At 43.9% G+C, this 21866-nt stretch overlaps 1 protein-coding gene across 6 annotated transcripts in view; it reads left to right on the top strand.

The window, feature by feature from the left end:
* tenm4 (teneurin transmembrane protein 4) overlaps positions 1-21866 on the top strand; it is a gene marked incomplete at both ends in the record, with an annotated part of 418773 nt that overhangs the window by 113005 nt on the left and 283902 nt on the right. For 2 of the 6 annotated variants that reach the window (XM_080731249.1, XM_080731246.1), the window contains 3 exons: positions 5395-5469; positions 6302-6403; positions 11653-11888. In XM_080731249.1, coding sequence (XP_080587375.1) covers positions 5395-5469; positions 6302-6403; positions 11653-11888 — 413 coding nt within the window. Of the gene's footprint in view, positions 1-5394; positions 5470-6271; positions 6404-11652; positions 11889-21866 lie in introns of all 6 variants that reach the window. The other 4 variants (XM_080731248.1, XM_080731247.1, XM_080731245.1 and 1 more) reach the window with 3 other exon arrangements.

The following is a 21866-nucleotide window of genomic DNA, read 5'->3' as shown; positions in this document are numbered from 1 at the left end:
GCTGTGAGCTCGTAGATCTGCTATTTTTGAAAAATCTTGAAAATTTGTGCGGAGTCTGAATATTTCAAATCCTTCTAAGGTTTTTTGAAACCCCTATGTTTCTATGTCAGTGGTGCTCAAACTTTTCCTTGTGAAGGACCCCCAAAATGATATGTATTTTGGCCACGGACCCCCAACTCTCAAAGAGTTATAAATGTCCGCTTAAAAAGTACATATATTCAAAGATTTGCACACGTTTTCACGACTTTTCAAAAATAGCAGATCTACAAGCTCGCAGCGCGGCACTCTGTGCCGCGCTGTGAGCTTGTAAATCTGCTATTTTTCAATAGCTAAAGTATAAACTAATAATTATGGCCCCTCCACCTTGGGCTCAGTCCCACTTTCCCCTCCCCCTTGTGACGCCCCTGCGCGTCGCCCCGGCTCGTCCTCCACTTCAGGGCGGAGTTTATTTCATCAATCAGTATTCAGTTCTCCGGCATGTTCCTTAGGATTGAGAGCCCTTCTGTTGGAGAAGGTCTGTCAAGTGTTATTATAGCGCAAGGCGAGCAAGGGCTGTTGATATTTATTATTTTTTTCCCTCAGACTTGGCTTTATGCAAGACACCGTGAAATCAACACCGCCAGCTAAGATCTCTCTTTATTATTACTGTACACTAGCAGGTCTGGGGGGGGGGGGGGGGAATATATTGTAAGAAAAGTCTGTTAGAGTATAGACCTAACTTTTTTGAGATTGATTTTGGTGCCGTCTCTTTAACTGTTCTGCCGCCGTTGACGGTGAGGACTGTCATTGAAAGGGTTAATACCATGGCGCCGTTGACGGTGAGGACTGTGAATCTTACTGTATATACAGTAAAGATATTATTACTTACTTAATGTCGCTCCGGTCCCGCTCGCATCGGTAATGTCGGCGATTTGTTTACAACGCACGTTGGGCGTGCACGCGAAGTGAAGCTCCTCAATGTTAAGTCAATGGAGAGGCCCATAAAGAAACTTCATTTAAACAAAATAGCCATTTTGAGACATTTTGCAGCAGATCTAAATGTAAACAAGGCACAAGGCAGGGCGCAGCCATCTTCATCTTCTTGTCCCACACTGTCATGTGACTAGATGACGTAATCGTTGCCGTCAAGTGATAATCCAAAAAAACAAAAACAACCCCCTTCCAGCCCTTCAAAATAATAGCGGAGGCCTATGGAGGAAACCACGTGGCACCGAGGCACCAAGCAACCTTCAGATTAAGAGGCACTAATTGTGTTAAAGGACAACAATGGTTCATATTTTAGATAATAGAGCTAAATTGGTGTTATCAGCTGCTAAAGTCGGTGTCCCATTAACTTTACTATACAGGGGAAACAAATGCAAACTAGAAGCAGTGCTCTTCCGAGCACAGGTCTCCACCAGGTCAGGTAGGTCCTGGTGGCGCTAAATGTGAAAAGGGTGCCACGTCTTCTTTGGCCTTTAACGGCAATGTGGCCCTGCATGACATGACAGATTTTTGGGAGGGGGGGTCAAGATGAAAGACCTGGGCCCACGTGGACCCTCCTCGGTTTTTCGCCCCCGCACAGTGCGGGCCAAAAAATATGAGTTTTTCCACGGGAAATTATTCATTTTTAAAGTACAAAAACTGTTAAAAACAGTTCTACATGGCGGCAGAACCGCTTAGGCTTAATATAATAGGGTTTATATAAAGCACGATGTCTTAATCTTACCTTGGGAGAAAGTTCTTTCACAGTCACTAAAAATCTTTCCTAAACAAACTAGACTGCTCCCGAGTCCCTGTTCAACGGGGGCCTCCCCACCACAGGGCCGCCCCTTTCCGGGAGGGGGGGACAACAGTACCCTTTGCCCCCCCCCTCCCCCCTATCGGCGGCCCTGCTCGCATGGCCCATGGACTAAGTTTGAGAACGTTAGCCACCGTAAATCCCAGTCAGCCGTCACCGCTGTAAGTGCCGGTGACAGGAGAATGGCCGACTTAATTTGGCACGGCTGATTCAGTCCGGCCACAAAAACCACTGCCTCTCCTCCTCCCTCCCCAAAGTTTTATAGCGAGACGCCGGGTCCACTCGACAGGAAAATGAGCGCTCATTGCGGTGGCTGGAAGGACGGTTAGTGGAGTAATGAATGATTAAACATCACACAGCTCCCCCAAAGTTTAATCCTCCGAAGGTATTCCCTGCGGAGTCCAGGAACAGATGGCGGAGGAGAGAGTGGTTTTTTGCAACAGGCTTGGGTGCCACTGCTGACAGCCTTATAATACGGGGATACAGCAGTGCATTTAAGGACCCCCAGTTTGATTTGCATCATCAGGCCAAGGACACTCGTTTGACACCCCCGATCTACACTAAAATCTTTTTGGTTCCATTTGGTTTCCAAGAGTTATAGACTCTTTAAAGGACAACTTAGTTTTTTTTTTTACAATAAGGGTTCATATTTTAGATAGTCATTAGAGAGAGGAAAAGATGAGTGTTAATTAATATGTTTGAATTTACTTCTTCCTATTGTTTTAGTGAGTTTAACGATTTTGATTAGCATGAATGCCCCCAGGTTGGGGGCATGCATGCAAGTGGCTAAATATGTACAGTATGTTTAGACACAATAAGCCCATTCCCAAGATGCACCGCAATCTTTCATGTGCAGATGTGACTTATGGGGGCTGGTGTAAATAGTAACAAAGAAATTGCCGGCTTTATTGTGTCTAAAAATACATATTTAGCCACTTGTACGGATGACCCCACCCACTGAAATCAAAATACTAAAATCTCTAAAACAATAGAAAGCAGTAAATGATTTTTATTTTAATTTTATTTTTTAACAACCATCTTTTCTTTTCTCTAATTACAATCTAAAATATGAACCCTTGTTGTAAAAAAACAAAGTTGTCCTTGGTAAATGGTTCCTACTGTTAATATCAAGCTGGGGACCCCCCCGGAATCCAATCAAGGACCCCTGGGGGTCCCGGGACCCCAACATTTGAGAACCACTGGTTTGAAAAAAAAAAGAAAAGAAAAAAACAGATCAATTATTACAATTCCACTGATAACATTGAAAGCATTAGTAATATCCACAAGGGGTGAAGCATTGCTTGTCATTTTAACTCAGTTAATAGCATTATAATAGCCCTCTCACTCCCCCACGTTTGCGGGAATGAAATGGCCCTGATAAATGGTGCAACGGCTGGGCTTTATCCTGGGCTGGTCACTGGAGGCATGCCAGCAGCACATCTCTGTGTGTGCCTCTCTCTCTCTCTCTCTCTCTCTCTCTCTCTCTCTCTCTCTCTCTCTCTCTCTCTCTCTCTCTCTCTCTCTCTCTGCCACGCTTAACCATGGGCCTTATCGTCACTGTTGGGCAGAAACCAAACCTTGTATCTCCAAGTTTCCAATTTGTATTTGAAGCAAAAGCCCTGCTTCATCATGCAAGGCCGTCGCACAAAAGTAGTGAAAACAGCTGATCTACAAGCACACAACGCCTCGCGGTGCGTGGCGTTGTGTGCTTGCAGATCGGCTGTTTTCACTAGTTTAAATCGTTTTTAAAATGATAAATAAAAAACAAATGGTTTTGGACATACAAGGTTTCCACCCTACAACGACGTTATAATGCCTGACTCTCTCTCTCTCTCTCTCTCTCTCTCTCTCTCTCTCTCTCTCTCTCTCTCTCTCTCGCTCCGTGGTGGAAAAAGTACTCTAATTTTTTACAAGTGTCAATACTGCTAAATACAGCAATACTGAAAAATGTGAGCTTACAGGTCGGCTATTTTCAAATGGACAAAATGGCTGAAAATGGTCACTTGTATGTTTTTGTAATAATAATCAAAATCTACAAAGTAACTAACTGTTACATAAATGTAGTGGAGTAAAAGTACAATGTTTGCTTCTGAGATGTAGTAGGAGTAAGAAGTAAAAAGTACTGAAAATCGGAAGTACTCCAGTAAAGTATACCTCAAAGCACACCTCAAAATTACAGTACTTGAGCAAATGTACTGTACTTAGTTACTTTAAGTTTAAAGTTTACGCCACTGCTCTCTCTCTCTCTCTCTCTCTCTCTCTCTCTCTCTCTCTCTCTCTCTCTCCCTTCATTAAGAGCTGCATTCCTAACTCCCGGAGTGCAGACTTGTGAAACAACGAGGGGGTCTTTGGGGTGAACGAGGTTTTTCGCACCAGGGGACCGAAATCAGGGCTTTTCTCTTGTATAACCACTGAACATGTTCCGCCTGCCCATTGCATGTGGATAGTTCATCTCTCCATTTGCATTGCCTCAGTCTTCCGCTATGGAACCAGGCTCTCATGGAGTGGTTGGGGAGGGTTGTATGTGACCATGAGTACTGCGGGCTGGCTCGATTATGACATTTTACATGACGATTAATTGTCACTCAAATAATTGCGATTAACGATTTAATTGTGTTTTTTGTCGTTGACAATTACATTTCTGTTCTGGCTTTTAGGCTTTGAAGTTGCACATGGCAGATATGACACCTAACCTAAATATCGTCACTGTCGGGCAGAAACCTTGTATCTCCAAGTTTCAAATTTGTACGCTTTTTCCGCAAAGTAAAGCCCTGCTTCATCAGGCAAGGCCGTCGCACAAAAGTAGTGAAAACAGCAGATCTACAAGCGTACAACGCCTCACGGTGCGAGGCGTTGTGTGCTTGTAGATCGGCTGTTGGCGCTAGTTTAGTTTAAAATTATATTAAAAACGAATGGTTTTGGACATACAAGGTTTTCACCCGACAACAACGATATGCAAAGAAATTACTGACATATTTGACAACTTTATACTTAATAAATAACATTGATAAACTTTTTGAAAGTGTTTGAAACTGTATGAACACTTTTCAACATGGAAATGATTATGACGATTTTGCAAAATAATTGCGATTACGTTCAGGTTCAGGTTCAAGTTTACCTCAAATAATTGCGATTAGACGATTATGTAATAACTGTGACAGGCCTAACCATATATTTTTTTAAGTTTTTTAAATAGTGGAAATATCAGATCTACAAGCTCACAACGTGTCGCGATGCGACACGTGAGCTTTTAGATCTGCTATTTCCACTATCAATGTTCTTTTTTTAAGTATAAAGTTGTCAAATATGTCAGTCATTTCTTTGTATGTTTAGGTTATGTGTCATATCTACCATGTGCAACTTCCAAGCCTAAAAGCCAAAGAGAAATGTATTTGTCAACGACAAAAACACAATTAAATCGTTAATCGCAATTATCTGAGTGAAAATTAATCGTCGCATAAAAATGTCATAATCGTGACACAGCCCTAACTGTCACAGCTCTGCAGGGGGAAAGAAAGACATATGTGATGAGCCCTTTTTTATAAATAAAGCGGTAAATGTTGCTTTTTTTATTTACGTGTGAATTCTTTCTTCCAATCACGACCGACACAAAGGAGCCAGAATACTCTAATGTTTATCAGAGAAGAGCAAGACGCTTGCAGAGAGGGGCAGGGCTCGTACAATACAAGGTATGAGAGCACCCAGAGGTGATGTTTGGGTGGGGGGGGGGGGGGGGGGGCTTCGTGGGGGGGATTAGAGAGCTAGATCGTATCTGTCACCACCTTTTTGTAGTAGATTGTAGTTCCATAAGGGCCTTGGTTTCTCTTTGTCCTATGTTCTCCCATTCGTCATTGCCTAATTTATGCGCCGTCTCACGACGTTCGTTGTCTCGTTCAGGACATGTAGCCGATCTATAAGCTCACAAGAACATGTTGCACCGCAATATGCTTAAAGCAGAGGTCTTCAACAGGGGGTCCTCAGAGTTACTACAGGGGGTTCCTCCAAATCTTCCAATCCTTTTTATATGAACAACTTGAACCCTAGCGTCCATGTTCTGAGAACTGTAGCCAAAAATAGCAGATCTACAAGCTCACAACGCCTCGCGCTGCGAGGCGTTGTGAGCTTGTAGATCGTCTATTTTCGGCAAAGAGGTTTGGTGTAGAGGGGAAAAAGAGCAGACTAAGTACAGAGTAAAAGGTCAGTAATGACGGCTCAAGTGGTTAAATATCTTCACAAATTGACATGAATCCAAAATTCACTGATGATTGTGCTGTCAAACGATGACACTATATGGAATCTATGAACAGGTTGTGGGGGGTCCCTGCTTCATCTCTCTCTCAACTAAGGGGTCCTTGGCCTGAAAACGTTGAAGACCCCTGGCTTAAAGCGTTGCGAGCTTGTAGATCGGCTATTTCCGCCCACCCACCCCCGCCGGCCTTCATTATCGTGCTGGTATCCTCCCTCTCTCGCACGCATGTCTCACACCCGGCTTCATGTCCCCATCTTTCCACCTGTGTGTAGAAACATAGCAAAGCAGACATTCCTAGAGACTTTACAGGACAACCTCATTGAGATGGACATTCTGGCGTCGGCGCGGCGCGACATCGCCGCGCACAACGACGGGTACGTTTTGCATGTTTGTTTTGCTATACCTGGCTATGCTCGCTGATGGTCGCTGCGACCGATATAGCATCTCTGCTTTGCCATGACATATACGTTTGTGTGCTCTCTCTGTCTCTCTTTCTCTCTCTCACAGTGTTGCCAGATGGGAAATGTTGAATTATCGTAACGGAGGCTCAGAATTATCGTATTTGAAAGAAAACTATTGTACAAAGCCAAAAAAGATAAATCACGTGTATATTATAAGTAATTAAAAAAAAAAAAAAGAAAAAAAAAAGGTTTTAGTGTAAGAAACAACCTTGTTTGAGACAAAAACGCATCACATATGCTGCGTAAAAACAGGCAAATTCCTGGTCCTTACCCAACTAAAAGCCTGAAAATGGACTGGAAAGAAGCCTGAAAATGGACTGGAAAGACTGACAGGAAATGGGGGGAGCGACATGCGGCAAAGGTCGTCCGGATCGGGAATCGAACCGCTGACGCCGCCAGGCATTCATGCCTATGTGGCAATGCCTAAGTGGTATGCGCCTGTGTTTTTAATGCCTCCGAGTACAGATCTGACTGATTTCCTGGCTTACTTTGAGAAGTCAAACTGGATCCCGGATCAGCAGCTAGGGAATTTATCAAAGTCACGCTCTTTTTTTGTGATATTGATCGTACATCGTACAGAGGGTCAAATTATCGTACAAATGCGATAATTATCGTACTTCTGGCAACATTGCTCTCTCTCTATCTCTCTCTCTCTCTGTCTCTCTCTCTCTATCTCTCTCTCTCTCTGTCTGTCTCTCTCTCTCTCTCTCTCTCTCTCTCTCTCTCTCTCTCTCCTCATTCTCTATCCCTGTCTGTCAGACATCTCACTTGTTTCTCGCCGGCCTCGTCCCAGTGATCAAAGCACTGTCTCCTCTGCCTGTCAAACACCGCTACCCTATATCTGTGCCTTATACTGTTTAACACCACTAATACTGTTGGCACCGGCCCACTCCTGTTGTATCACCTTCCCTTGGATAAACGTGGGCTATAGCTATTTATACACAAATCAATGTAGCCATGTTGTTGTCTTTTTTTATTTTCTTCCTTAAGCCATTTAGGACCTCGAATTATTGAACGCTTTAACTATTGAAAAATAGCAGATCTACAAGCTCGCAGCGCGGCACTCGGTGCCGCGCTGCGAGCTTGTAGATCTGCTATTTTTGAAAAGTCGTGAAAATGTGTGCAAGTCTTTGAGTATATGTGTTTTTTAAAGCTGACATTTGTGACTCAAATTTTGCTTCATGGGGGGTCCCTGGAACGGAATATTTTGAGATGGGGGTCCGTAGCCAAATACATTTCATTTTGGGGGTCCTTGACATGAAAAGGTTTGAGCAACACTGACATTGGAACATCGGTTTTTCAAACAAAAACCTTAGAAGGTTAAGGATTTATATTCAGACTTTCACAAAATGTTCACGATTTTTCAAAAATAGCAGATCTACAAGCTCGCAGCGCGCGCGGCACTCGGTGCCGCGCTGCGAGCTTGTAGATCTGCTATTTTTCAATGGTTTAAGGCATAAAATAATGCGTAACAATGTGTTCCCCGGTCTAAATGGATTAAGCGATAACAGGATATGTCTGAGAGATTTGTCCTACTCCCCACCCCCACACCCACCCGCCCGATCCTTATAAATAAAGGATGGTTTCTGTGGCGTTCCACATCTCACACGCACGCCGGAGTGTGACACTGAATCACGCTCGCGTCACTATCGCTCTTGAGCGTTTTCCCGTAAACTCGTCAGCAAGGAGGGCCCTCATCCGCTCCTGACAGCCACATGCACGTCTCTGCCTCTCCTCCTCCGACTCTGACAAGCTGATCACCATGTTCTCCTCCTCGCAAAGCAGCCTTGCTTCTCAAGGGCAGATAAACATCACCATATACATATCGTCGTTGTCGGGTGAAAACCTTGTAAGTCCAAAACCGTTGGTTTTGCATCTATCGTTTTAAAAATGATTTAAACCTGTGAAAGCAGCCGATCTACAAGCACACAACGCCTCGCGGTGCGAGGCGTTGTGTGTTTGTAGATCGGCTGCTTTCACTACTTTTGTGCGACGGCCTTGTATACTTTGCGAAAGAACGTACACATTTGAAACTTGGAGATCCGCGGTTTCCACCCGACAACGACGATATACGTATCAGTGGTGTAAAAGTAACTAAGTACGTGTACTCAAGCAAAAAATGGTAAATGGTAAACGGTGCATTTACATTTCGCCTTTTATCCAAGGTACTTTGAAATGATTGTGCATCACATTCACCCATTCACACACCGATGGTGGAGGAAACCATGCAAGGGACCAACCTGCTCATCTGGAGCAACTAGGGGTTGAGACTCTTGCTCAAGGACACTTCGACACTAACTCTGGGGGGAGCCCGGGATCGAACTACCGCTCTACCTCCTGAGCCACTGCCGCCCCGTACTGTACTTAAAGGGGAGAACCACCTATTTTTAACATTGAACTATGTCATTACAGTTTACAGTTTAGGCATTTAGCAGACGCTATTACTTCAGAGCGACAATAAGCAAGGTAATCATCAATACAATAATATACCTTTGAGTTGTTGTGGAAATAAGACAAATTTCCCATGATGACATCATCAGAGCAGATCTACAAGCAGATCTACAAGCTCACAGTGTGATGTGCAGCACTCGGTGCCACGCTGTTAGCTTGTAGATCTGCTATTTTTCGATAGCTAAAGTATTACATAATTTCAGGTCTTAATGGGTTAAATTAAGTGAGTGCCTCGCAAATGTGGCGAAAACAGCCCGTCCACAACGAGACAACGAGTCGCGCCGTGATTAATCAAAGCATTTTGTACAATTCATTAGGTGATTGTTTTTTGAATCGTTTAGTTCAGAGTGAATTATTTAATCAGCCAAAGGGCCGCTGTGGTCACTAGTCCCGTTAACCATATCAAATTAGATTAGATATCCTTTCCCCCAGCCTCTGTTTGACACACTGTTATGTCATCTCACCAAGCCTGGCTGAGACCAGGATGATGGCAGCAGTGGAGGGGAAGGAAAAAGTACTCAAATCTTTTTACTTAAAGTAGGACTGTCATCTAAAGGGGTACTGTCACCATAAAAAGTCATCTTAAAATATTAGTTAATATGTTTATGATGTCATTGTGAGAATGCACGATTATAAGCCAATCAAATTAATTGACTGTACTTAGACTACTTACTGTACTGGTCAGCTGTTGTTGGGGGGCGAGGAGCAGATTACACTGTGACATGAGTTTATATCATGTCACATCTCAGACCGTTTTCAGAGAGACCACGTGAGTACTGTATCATACTATTATAATTTTGGGGCGTGTCAGCTGACCTTTAAGTAAAAGTATCAATATTGCAAAGTACAGCAGAAACATTATGTTAAGTAAAAGTCCAGAAAAAGCATTGGTATGAAAATGTACTTAAAGTACCAAAAGTAAAAGTCCTCATTGTTCAATCGCGGCACATTGTGAGCTTGTAGATCGGCTATTTTCAAATGGTCTAAGGGCTGAAATGGTTCATGTATGTTTTGTAACAATAATCAAAATCTACAAAGTAACTAACTAGTACGTTTTCATATAATCGTGGTGGAGTAAAAGTACAATATCTTTCCTCTGAGATGTAGTGGAGTAGAAGTAAAAGTGCCTCAACATTTTAAGTACAGTACTTGAGTAAATATACTGATTTACTTTACACCACTGGTGATGGCAGAGGAACGGGTGAGGTGGCAGAGACATGGCAGTCCCATAGGCAACTTACTGACCAGTGTGTGGGACTGCCCTCCGGAGCACGAGAACGCCAGACGATGGCGCACGCACGCACGCACACACGCACGCACATACGCACGCACGCACACACACACACACACACACACACACGAAAACACCCCAATGGGTGTCTAAAGCCCCTTTTCCACTACGAGGCGGAACCAGAACTTTCCAGAACCTGAACCTATTTTTTGGGGGGGTTCTGGTTTTGTTTCCGGTTTCAGACGAGGTTCTGGGAACCTTTTTTAGGTCTTGCTCTTGATGTAGAACTAAACTTGAGTTCTGGGAACCTATGGGCGGGGCCAGCTCTTCCCTCGGGACCTTCCCGGTTAGGTCTGGTTGTATGGAAAGAAACAAAAGCAGAACTTGGTCCCGGAACTTCACAGGTTCTTCCACTGTAGGGCCAACCCAGAACTAGAACCAGAACTTTCCAGAACCAAGAACTTTCAAGAACCTGTGAAGTTCCAGGACCAAGTTCTGCTTACGTTTCCATATAACCAGAACTAACCGGGAAGGTCCCAAAAAAAAAGAGCAGCAGCGCTGCTGGCTCCGCCCATAGGTTCCCAGAACTCAAGTTTAGTTCTACCTCTGGAGCAGGACCTAAAAAGTTTAGTTCTACCTCAGGAGCAGGACCTAAAAAGTTTAGTTCTACCTCAGGAGCAGGACCTAAAACGTTTAGTTCTACCTCTGGAGCAGGACCTAAAACGTTTAGTTCTACCTCAGGAGCAGGACCTAAAACGTTTAGTTCTACCTCAGGAGCAGGACCTAAAAAGTTTAGTTCTACCTCAGGAGCAGGACCTAAAAAAGGTTCCAGGAACCTTGTCTGGAACCGGGCCGTACGCTCAGGTTCCTGAAAGTTCTGGTTCCACCTTGCAGTGTAAAAGGGGCTTTTAAAAAGTTCTTGTTTCTGGAAAGTTCCGGTTCTAGTTCTGGTTCGGCGGGTGGGTCTTATGTAGCCTGGTTAATAAACCAGACCGCACAACACCACCCTGTGGTATAGTGTGGTCTGGAGCTTCACAATTGAGAATCCATTTCCACCAGCCACCAGAAAGGGTTAGCCAATCAGGGCTGTAGGCTGTGTGGACACAAAAACATTCCCCCCTCCCCCTCCCCTCAATGACAGACTTCAAAAAGTTAGTTGTCTTTGAAGTTTCATTGATTAGAGGGAACACTAACGAGGTCTTGACACTGTCTTGTATGGCCCAATCAATTACCTTATTGTACAACCCCTTTGAAGTTCAAAAGGAGCAATTAAGAGCTCACCAGTCTTTCAGAAATGGAATCTCTCCCTGCAACCCCAGACTCTCTTCCCAAAACGAAGTGTGTGATAGAGGCTGGCACTGCCAGGCTAGGTATGAGGGTGTGTTTTTCTTTCTTTCTTCCACTTCGGGAGTGGGCGTTTGTAACGCTAGAAAGAAAAGAAAAAACAACAACAACGTGTGGACTTCCTTCCCGCCAACAGGCACTTCCTCTTCAAGCCGGGCGGCACGTCGCCCATGTACTGCACCACGTCGCCGGGGTACCCGCTCACCTCCAGCACGGTGTACTCGCCGCCGCCGCGCCCGCTGCCCCGCAACACCTTCCCCCGGCCCGCCTTCAGCCTGAAGAAGCCCTACCGCCACTGCACCTGGAAGTGCGCCGCCCTCAGTGCCATCCTCATCTCCGTCACGCTGCTGTTCCTGCTGGCCTACTTCATCGGTGAGTCACCTCTATTAACCCGTTTGGGCCTAGAATTAGAGGGTATGCGCATGCATAAAGTGAATGGCAAATCGAGTGGCAAATCGAGTGGCAAAGTGAGTTTATTGTCGTTTAACATCGTTTAATGCAATCAGATAGGACTTTTCTGTTTCCATGTATGGGCTGTCAAGGTCAGAAAGTAGTTTTTTCCACTCAGTAGGCACCGAGTGCCACACTGCGAGCATGTAGATCTGCCATTTTTGAAAAAGTTGTGAAAATCTTTGAATATATGTAGTTTTTTTAAGCGAACGTTTATAACTCAAATTTCGCTTCTGGGGGGTCTTTGGAACTAAATATTTTGAGGTGGGGGTCCGTGGCCAAATACATATCATTTTGGGGGGTCCTTCGTATGAAAAAGTTTGAGAACCACCGACATAGAAACATAGGTTTTAAAAAAAAAAAAAAACCTTAGAAGGATTCGAAAGACAATTATAGAATCGGGCCAAAATCGGGTCAAAATTAAAATTTTCACGATTTTTTTAAAATAGCAGATCTACAAGCTCGCAAGCTGTGAGCTTGTAGATCTGTTATTTTTCAATAGTTAAAGCATAACATAATAATACTCAATAATGCGTACCCGGTCTAAAGCGGTTAACCACCACCACCACCACACACACACACATATGCCGGGGCGGGACCACCCCCCTGAATCGGGGTGGGGGGTGGAGGGGCTCCACGCTCCATTGTGCTTCCACTATTATCCATTTTAATAGTGTGGAATCTGTCGCTCCGTAGCCGTATGTGAATATGATTATATCAGGGGGGGAGTCGCCGCCGCTCAGATTGACTTTTTGCCCCGCACACCTCATCAGAAATAACATTATCATTCATAGATCGGGGGGCTGATGGGGTCCGCAGAGACCCTGCGAGCGAGCGAGGCCGGCTTCCTAACGGCGCGGTGCCGATGATGGGGGCAAGATATAGAGAGAAGGAATTAAAGAGGTGGAACGTATCGGCCGAGAATGTGACGCAACTTTAGAGAATTCGTTAAAGACGTCTCGTTTGAGTCGGCCGGGGCACCGTTAGGTTGATCTGTTCTCTGCACGGAGAGTTCACCAGCAGAAATGTGATGTCTGGGAAACGGTTAACGCCAGGTTTGATCGCTATAATAATGTGGCCTTATGGACTAAGCTAGGCGTCTTCAACAGGGGGTCCAGGACCCCTAGGGGGTCCTCCAAATCTTTGTGTCATATAAACTTTTTTCTCCTTTTTTTTATATTAAACACTTGAACCCTAGTGTCGATATTCTGAGAACTTTAGGCAAAAACAGCAGATCTACAAGCTCACACTGTGAGCTTGTAGATCGGCTATTTTCGGCAAAGAGGTTTGGTGTAGAGGGGAAAAAGAGCAGTCAAGTTTAGTAAGTATTGACGGTTCAAGTGGTTAAATATCGGAAAAACACAAATTGACATGAATCGAAAATACACTGATGATTGTGCTGTCAAACAATGAAACCATATGGAATATATGATAAGATTGCGGGGGTCCCTACTTCATCTCTCTCTCAACTAAGGGGTCCTTGGCCTGAAAACGTTGCAGACCCCTGGACTAAGCCCTATAGATTAGATACTGTGTGTGTGTGTGTACATGATCAATGTACGTGACGCTGAATGTACTGTACTCGCCGAGTTTATTCATAGTGCATTACCCGAGAGCATGTTATATCAAAGCGGAGATGGGGATTTAACACGTGAACAACAATGGTACACGCTTGAATGGTAAACAGTGCATTTTTACAGCGCTGTTACATTACATTTCACCCATTCACACACCAGTAGCAGAGGAAACCATCCAAGGCACCAACCTGCATATTAGGATTCACTAGGGGTTCAGTGTCTTGCTCAAGGACACACTGACACTAACCCGAGTGTAGCCGGGGATCGAACCGAGAACCTTTCCATTCCCAAACTTCTACCTTTTCATCTACTGCCACTCTAACTGTTCTGCCGCCGTTGACAGTCCTCACCGTCATTGAAAGGGTTAATACCATGGCGCCGTTGACGGTGAGGACTGTGAATCTTACTGTATATACAGTAAAGATATTATTACTTACTTAATGTTGCTCCGGTCCCGCTCGCATCGCTAATGTCGGCGATTTGTTTACAACGCACGTTGGGCGTGCACGCGAAGTGAAGCTCCTCAATGTTAAGTCAATGGAGAGGCCCATAAAGAAACTTCATTTAAACAAAATAGCCATTTTGAGACATTTTGCAGCAGATCTAAATGTAAACAAGGCACAAGGCAGGGCGCAGCCATCTTCGTCTTCTTGTCCCACACTGTCATGTGACTAGATGACGTAATCGTTGCCGTCAAGTGATAATCCAAAAAAACAAAAACAACCCCCTTCCAGCCCTTCAAAATAATAGCGGCGGCCTATGGAGGAAACCGCGTGGCACCGAGGCACCAAGCAACCTTCAGATTAAGAGGCACTAATTGTGTTAAGAGGACATTAAATCAAAGACACAACACAGGGACGTATAGACTACATACAATATATAACACCATTATTTATTGGTGTGTATTAGTCTGTTTCCTTCTTTCGATATAGCCTATAGCCTATACAATGTGTCTTCGTAAGGTGTTCTCACTTGCGTGAATTCTTCTTCTCCATCATAAGCGTCTGTTTGAACACATTTTTCTTTTTTTATTGAGCGGTGGTCACACTGTCTCCAATGCGTGACTGCATGTGTATGTAACTATATACTGTATGTAGCATGAGCTGCAACACCGCTGGTGGGTGACCAGTGGCAGGCCTGGGTGACCAAGTGGCGCTGTTGAGTCACACACACACACACACACACACACACACACACACACACACACACACACACACACACACACACACACACACACACAACACACACACACATACACACACACACACACACAGGCGACGACCCACGGCCATTGCATTGTGAGCCCAAGGTGGCTTCAAGGCCTCCGTGGAAGAGGAGAGAATGGAGAGATTTAAGTCCCTGTCCACACGTCCCACGGTGTGGTTTAAATCCTCCAGAAAAATCATCTCAATAAATTCAACACATGCGAGTACATTACTTTTCCCCCCAAAAAAAAAAATCCATAAAGGAGATTTACACTACCTTTTTTTCTTTGATCTACTGTATCTTTGCCCTCATTTAGTATTCCACGTCCTATTAATTATAAGCATATTATTCAGTTTGTTTGATCCTCCAGATTTGGGGGTAATCCAAGGGTATGCACACCAAACGTTACAGAGACACAAAAACAAACAATACGCATGGGTGGTGTGTCAGGTTATGGGGGGAGCGCTTGTTTTGTTTCACTCAACATCGCAGAATACTTTCTCACTGGCTAGTGGCCAATTCACCCTTTGTCAAGTCCCGCCCGTTGTCCCGCCCCTCTTCTAACCCATTGGTTGCTGTGTTTGGTGGGACAAAAGTCCTTTCTCTCCATCCACTACCATTGAAATTCAGTTGCTTCGTATTGATGTTCTGTGTATTCAATTCTCATTTTAAACTTGGTTTCAGTACAAAGGAGCCTCTCAGGTGCAGTATAGTGACTCGGCATGTTTTTAAATGTTTTTATTTCTCCAAAAATGAAATTCAACATAAAAAAGGCGGAACCAGGGCGGGACAAGGCAGAAAGAGCCTGCTGGTTGGTCAGTCAGGGACCAATCAGAAGGCTGACAAAGGGTCCATTAGTGAGGCGTGCGGTGTGTGACATGCCGTGGCACCTTGTCTGACTTGTGTGGCCTGAATCAAACCTGTTTTCAGTGAGTGCACTGCTTAGTCTGAAGATCAACTTTTATCAGTAAAACTTTGGAGATATGCATGGATAAGGTTCATTCATTAGCAAAAGAAAAAGAAAAAGGAAACGAAGCAAAAACACGTTTGGAATGAGTGAGTCTTTGAATAAACCCCGGTGTTGTCGCGTTTGATTCACTTCAAATCAAAGCAGGGATAGGTTGAAATGTCTGGCCAAAAATAGGTCCTGGAGAAAGATTAATATAGCAAAGAGACGCAAATGTTCGTGACATATTAATGGTGCTGTGAAGTTGAGTGACTATTCTGGTGAGTTCTGTGAAGTTTAAATAACTTTGAACAAAATGTAAACAAACTAAAAAAAAAACTAAAAGTAAAGTCATTAGTGGGAGTTTGCATCGCCTTGTGGGCGGGCATCAGCTGGATTGAGCTGAAACAGAATGTCGCCTGCAGGAGCAACTATAGGTCAATATTAAAAAGATCACTGCAAAAGGCAATATATATGTTGTTGTTATTTTTACAGTGTGGCGCTGAAGTGACCAGCCACTCTCTCTATCTCTGTACTTATTGCTCTCTCTGTCCCCCCCAAAACTAGACCCCCCCATCATAACTCAGCTTACACTGCTAAGTGCATACATTGAACTCTTATTTTAGCCTTCGGTAGGTTATAAACTCGTAGATTAATAAACACAACCACGTTTCTGTCCTGAGCATAGTATTTTTTATGCCAGCTTGGATCTCTTTACAGTGTGAACTCCCGTCCCAAGTCTCGCGGGACTACAGTATATCCCTCGCTCCAGTCAATGGTCCTCCAAGGTCATTTCAACAACCTTTGACCCCGAAGCTCACGTTAGCACGTCAGTCATTGGTGATGTGTAGGCAGTATTCAAGCTACAGGATACAGCATAGCTTCTCCTCCTACGATTATTTTTTATTGATAATTAGCAGCTTATCGATCCTGCTTATTGAGCCGAGCTTTTATCGAGCCCAATATTGAGAGTTTTCTAATACTTTGTGGAAAGATGTGAGACGACAAATTCTGAACAGAACTGGTATTACTGGCCAGTTGTTGTGACAGTGAGTTTGTGGCTGACCACAATCTATGAAGATGACAATTAACAAAATTAACACATATTCTGCCTATCATTGAAACAATCATTCATTAGTGTGCAATAAGTGTTAGATGGCTTTATATTATGAATAGTGCTGTAATAATGTCTTGATCGCCTCTTGTCTTGATTGTTTAAACGTGATGTCATAGGATGCTGCTATATGCTCGATAGCGGGCTTGATAAGCCCAAAGCTTATTGATACCAGGTACTCAATACATTTGTTATCGAGTTTGTAACAGACTCGTGTTTCGAGCTCCATCCTTAATAAAGACTGAAACAATGTTTTGGCTGCATATTGTCACTGTCGGGCCAAAACCTCGTAACTCCAAGTGTCCAAATGTGTATGTTTTTCCCACAAAGTAAAGCCCTGCTTCATCATACAAGGCCGTCGCACAAAACTAGTGAAAACAGCCGATCTACAAGCACACAACGCCGTTTTCACTAGTTTAAATCATTTTAAAAATTATAAATACAAAACAAACAATTTTGGACATACAAGGTTTTCACCCGACAACGACGATATGTAGGCTTAGGCTGTTATAGAGCATGTACAGTCGGGTATTCGAGCCAGTTAATTCAGCTTGCCGTCAGAATGCCATTTCCTAATGCAACAGGGAAGCCACGCCGTTCTAAGACTCTGCGTGTCTTGTTTGCTCTCAGGAGTGTTGCACACACCGTGCCTTCCTCGTCCCATTGTCACAAAATCTAATTCTGGGGACGCCGCGCAGCCTTATTTCATATATCCCACCATGCAATATGCGGCACGTTTGATTGGCTTGTGTATACCTGTTTAACATATAAATGGCAGGCACCGTTCAATTTAATCTCACACAGAGAACGAAATGGGATGGAATTTCTTTCTTTATTTATTTCTTTTACGGCGCTTATTTGTTCGAAGTCAATGAGGGAGCAGCCCGTTTGTCCTGAAGGGTCTTCATCAGTGAGATGAATGGATTCCCCCCACCGACACATTTGTTTTAAAATCTAGAATATGCATTGCGGTGTAATGATCGGGAAATCGTTTCTGTTTCCCCCGAGGCCAAGTAAACTCAAATCTGATGATTCCTTTTTTTTCCCGCTCTTCTTCCGTGGTTAGCAGGGACGTGCAGAGAATTTTAGAGAGGCAGAGGCTGAAATTTCTAAAAGGGCCTTTTTGGTGGAAATATCGAAAATAGCCGACCGCCAAGCTTGGAGGTCGGCTATTTTCGGTGCGTGGTACCACACTGAACTAAGCATAATCAAGTCAATACTGGAGATTTGGTGTAACAGCAAGGATTCTACACAGAGAGGGCAATCCTTTCAACATAAGATGCTGCATTCAAGTTCAGGAGAGTCTGGACAAGGCAATTCTCTTGAATGCTGCCTTCAGGTATGGCATGGAAAAGAGGGCATTTGCATTTCTTTCACCGTAGTGAAAACTGCATTCATGGTCTGGAGAAGGCATTTTTTTACAGACGGATAAAAGGGCATGGGGCTCAAGCCCCCTTTGATGTCTGTGTGTGCACGTGCCTGGTGGTGGTTAGAATTTGACCGAAATGAGATGAAATCTGCCAGCTGCTCATGGTCACTGTGTGCCAGGATGTCCTACAACTAAATGAAAAGGAGGGAGGAAGGACTGGGGGCGGGTGTGAGTCAACGGTTTGGTTTGGTTTGGCATGGACGGTGTGGTTGTTGGCTGTAGATCAGCGGTCCCCCACCTTTTCTGGAGCAGGGCCCACTCCAAAACCTCCAAAGTGTTCACGGTCCACCCATCCAAAAGCACTTAACACGGCAGCCCAACGGTTGCTGCGCGCATGTCTATTTTAATGGCTGATCGACAAGCACACAACGCCTCGCGGTGCGAGGCGTTGTGTGCTTGTAGATCGGCTGTTTTCACTAGTTTAAATCATTTTAAAAACTAGAAGCTCGGCCGCCCGAAGGGCGTCCGAGCGTCTAGTCGGCGACCTGGCCAACTCGGGAACAATGTAAATAGGGAATGAATGCCCCGCCCTTTAATGCAAACCCCATTATACCTGTTGTCATAGGATCCGTTTTGACCATCTGTTTGCGTGTGTCCATTTATGCCCATATATGGAGAGATATGTCTATCTACGTCCATTTTCTGCCCATATATGGAGATCTCTGTAGGACCTGGTTTGACCATCTGTTTGCCTGTGCCCATTTATGCCCATATATGGAGTTTGCGACCTGGCCAACTCGGGAACGATGTAAATAGGGAATGAATGCCCCACCCTTTAATGCAAACCCCATTATATGGAGATCTCTGTATCTGTCTGTGTCCCTTTTATGCCCATATACTCTATCTGTGTCCATCTTTTATGCCCATATGCCCATATATGGAGATCTCTGTATCTGCCCATATGCCCATATATGGAGATCTCAGTCTGTGTCCCTTTTATGCCCATATATCTGCGTCCATTTTATGCCCATATATGGAGATCTCTGTATCTGCCCATATGCCCATTCTCTGTATCAGTCTGTGTCCCTTTTATGCCCATATACGGAGATATCTGTCATGGAGATCTCAGTCTGTGTCCCTTTTATGCCCATATATCTGTCTGTGTCCCTTTTATGCCCATATACGGATGCAAACCCCATTATATGGAGATCTCTGTATCTGTCTGTGTCCCTTTTATGCCCATATACTCTATCTGTGTCCATCTTTTATGCCCATATGCCCATATATGGAGATCTCTGTATCTGCCCATATGCCCATATATGGAGATCTCAGTCTGTGTCCCTTTTATGCCCATATATCTGCGTCCATTTTATGCCCATATGCCCATATATGGAGATCTCTGTATCTGCCCATATGCCCATTCTCTGTATCAGTCTGTGTCCCTTTTATGCCCATATACGGAGATATCTGTCATGGAGATCTCAGTCTGTGTCCCTTTTATGCCCATATATCTGTCTGTGTCCCTTTTATGCCCATATACGGAGATATATCTGTCTGTGTCCCTTTTATGCCCATATACGGAGATATCTGTCGGGTCTAGGCAAGGCCCCTGTATTGCCCATATATGGAGATCTCTGTATCTGCCCATATGCCCATATATGGAGATCTCAGTCTGTCGGGTCGAGGCTAGGCCCCTGTATCTGCCTGCAGTGATGTCACAATGACTCAGCGCTTGCGCCCGGCACTGCAGTGATGTCACAATGAGTCAGCGCTTGCGCCGATTTTGCGCCGATTTCCGCATAAGGAGATTCCGAACGTTTCGCGCCGGTTAGGGAAAACCGCGCGTCGGGTCGGGTCGAGGCCCGGCACTGCACTCCGTGCCACGGCGGGGAACGCGCGTGCCGAATCTGAAGCCGGTGGGACGAACGGTTCTCGAGATACGCGGATTACAAACACACACGCAGAGACTTCTCGCATTTATAGATAGATGATAAATACAAAACAAACGGTTTTGGACATACAAGGCTTCCACCCGACAACGACGATACTTTAAGTTGCTATTCATCGGTGTCACGATGAAAACTATTTTTTCAATGTTTAGAATGTTATTTTAACGCTAATGTTATCATGTAACTGTTTTTAACTTTACCATTCTCCCGTTATGGTCTTATTTTTGTTGATTGGTGTAGAGGGAAAACAAGAGCAGACCAAGTTTACTAAGTATTGATGTCGGTTTAAGCGGTTACACGGTTTAAAGTCTGAAAATACACATTAACATGAATCCAACTTAGACAGGTATTGCTGTCTAGTAGTTTATATATGAATTCTATGAAAAATGTTCAATCTGCAACACATTTTTTATACTAGAAAGATGCAATTGGAAATTGCAAGTGTGGTTGCCGTGATTCGAGTCAAACTTGCAAATGTCTTAGCATTTGAATTTTCCCCATTCAAGTCAACGGGGAAAATGAATTCACTAATAAAGCAATGGCCATAAATGGAGATCTCTGTGTCAGTCCTTGTCCCTTTTATGCCCGTATATGGAGACCTCATCTCATCGATATTAAGCCCATATTGTGGAATGCCCATATATGGACATACTGCGTCAGTCTCATGTGGTCTATGATGTCAGACATCTATGATGTCAGTCGTCTCCATATTTGGGGAAAGTTACATTTCTAATTAAAGGACAACTTTGTTTTTTTTACAAGGGTTCATATTTAGATTGGAATTTGAGAAAAGAAAAAGTGAGGGTTAAAAGGTTTTTATTTACTTCATTCTATCGTTTTAGCACGTTTAGCATGCTAAAACGTGGGGCATGTGTATTGTGTATGCATGTATGGGGGCATGCGTACAAGTGGCTAAATATGTAGTTTTATTCACAATAAGCCTGCAATTTCTTTATTGCTATTTATAGTAACCCCAAAAGTCACAGTCCATGAAAGATTGCAGTGCATCTTGGGAATGGGCTTATTCTGTGTAAAAAGACATATTCAGCCACTTGTACGCATGCCCTCAGCCACTGAAATCTAAATCATTAAAATCACCAAAACGATAGAAAGGAGTACATGAAAACATTTTAACTCTCATCTTTTATATTATATTATATCTAAAATATGAACCCTTGTTGTAAAAAAAAACAAAGTTGTCCATTAAAGTCAATGGAGAAAATGAATTCACAAATAAATGTATATAAATTAAACCGCATAACGTATCTCCTAGCTAAATGCACCCCTACAGTACGTTTCCCGATGAAGCTGTGGAAGGAGAGGAAAAAAAAGGTTTATCTAGAAAGATGGAAATAAAGTCAGAGTCTGGTTGCCTTGCAGGGGCAAACCACACTAATAAGTGTGAGGGTCCCTGCATCATCTCTCACTCAGCTATAGAGGGGGTCCTTATTGGGCTGAAAAAACATCGAAGACTCCTGGTCTAGTATACAAGTGTTTATGACCTGGCCGGGAGCCAGAGAGGCCCCATCAGTGCCATCGCTGCTTAATCACTCAACGTTCTAATTGCACCTCCGAAAAAATCAGGCAGTCTCCCGGCGTACCCTCTGAGTAAACATACTTCAAACTCGGGATCGCCCTAAGATCTGAAATTTCCAATCAAGAAGCGGAGGCGGCTCCGTGTTTTAATTAAACGCTGATGAGAAAATGTATTTAATTTCGAGTGCAATTAATTATCCAGG

The sequence above is a fragment of the Nannobrachium achirus genome (genome assembly GCF_963921795.1).
Source record: "Nannobrachium achirus genome assembly, chromosome: 8".
Taxonomy (NCBI): Eukaryota; Metazoa; Chordata; class Actinopteri; order Myctophiformes; family Myctophidae; genus Nannobrachium; species Nannobrachium achirus.
Note: the sequence above shows the minus strand (reverse complement) of the source record. Positions and strands in the feature narration are given on the sequence as shown.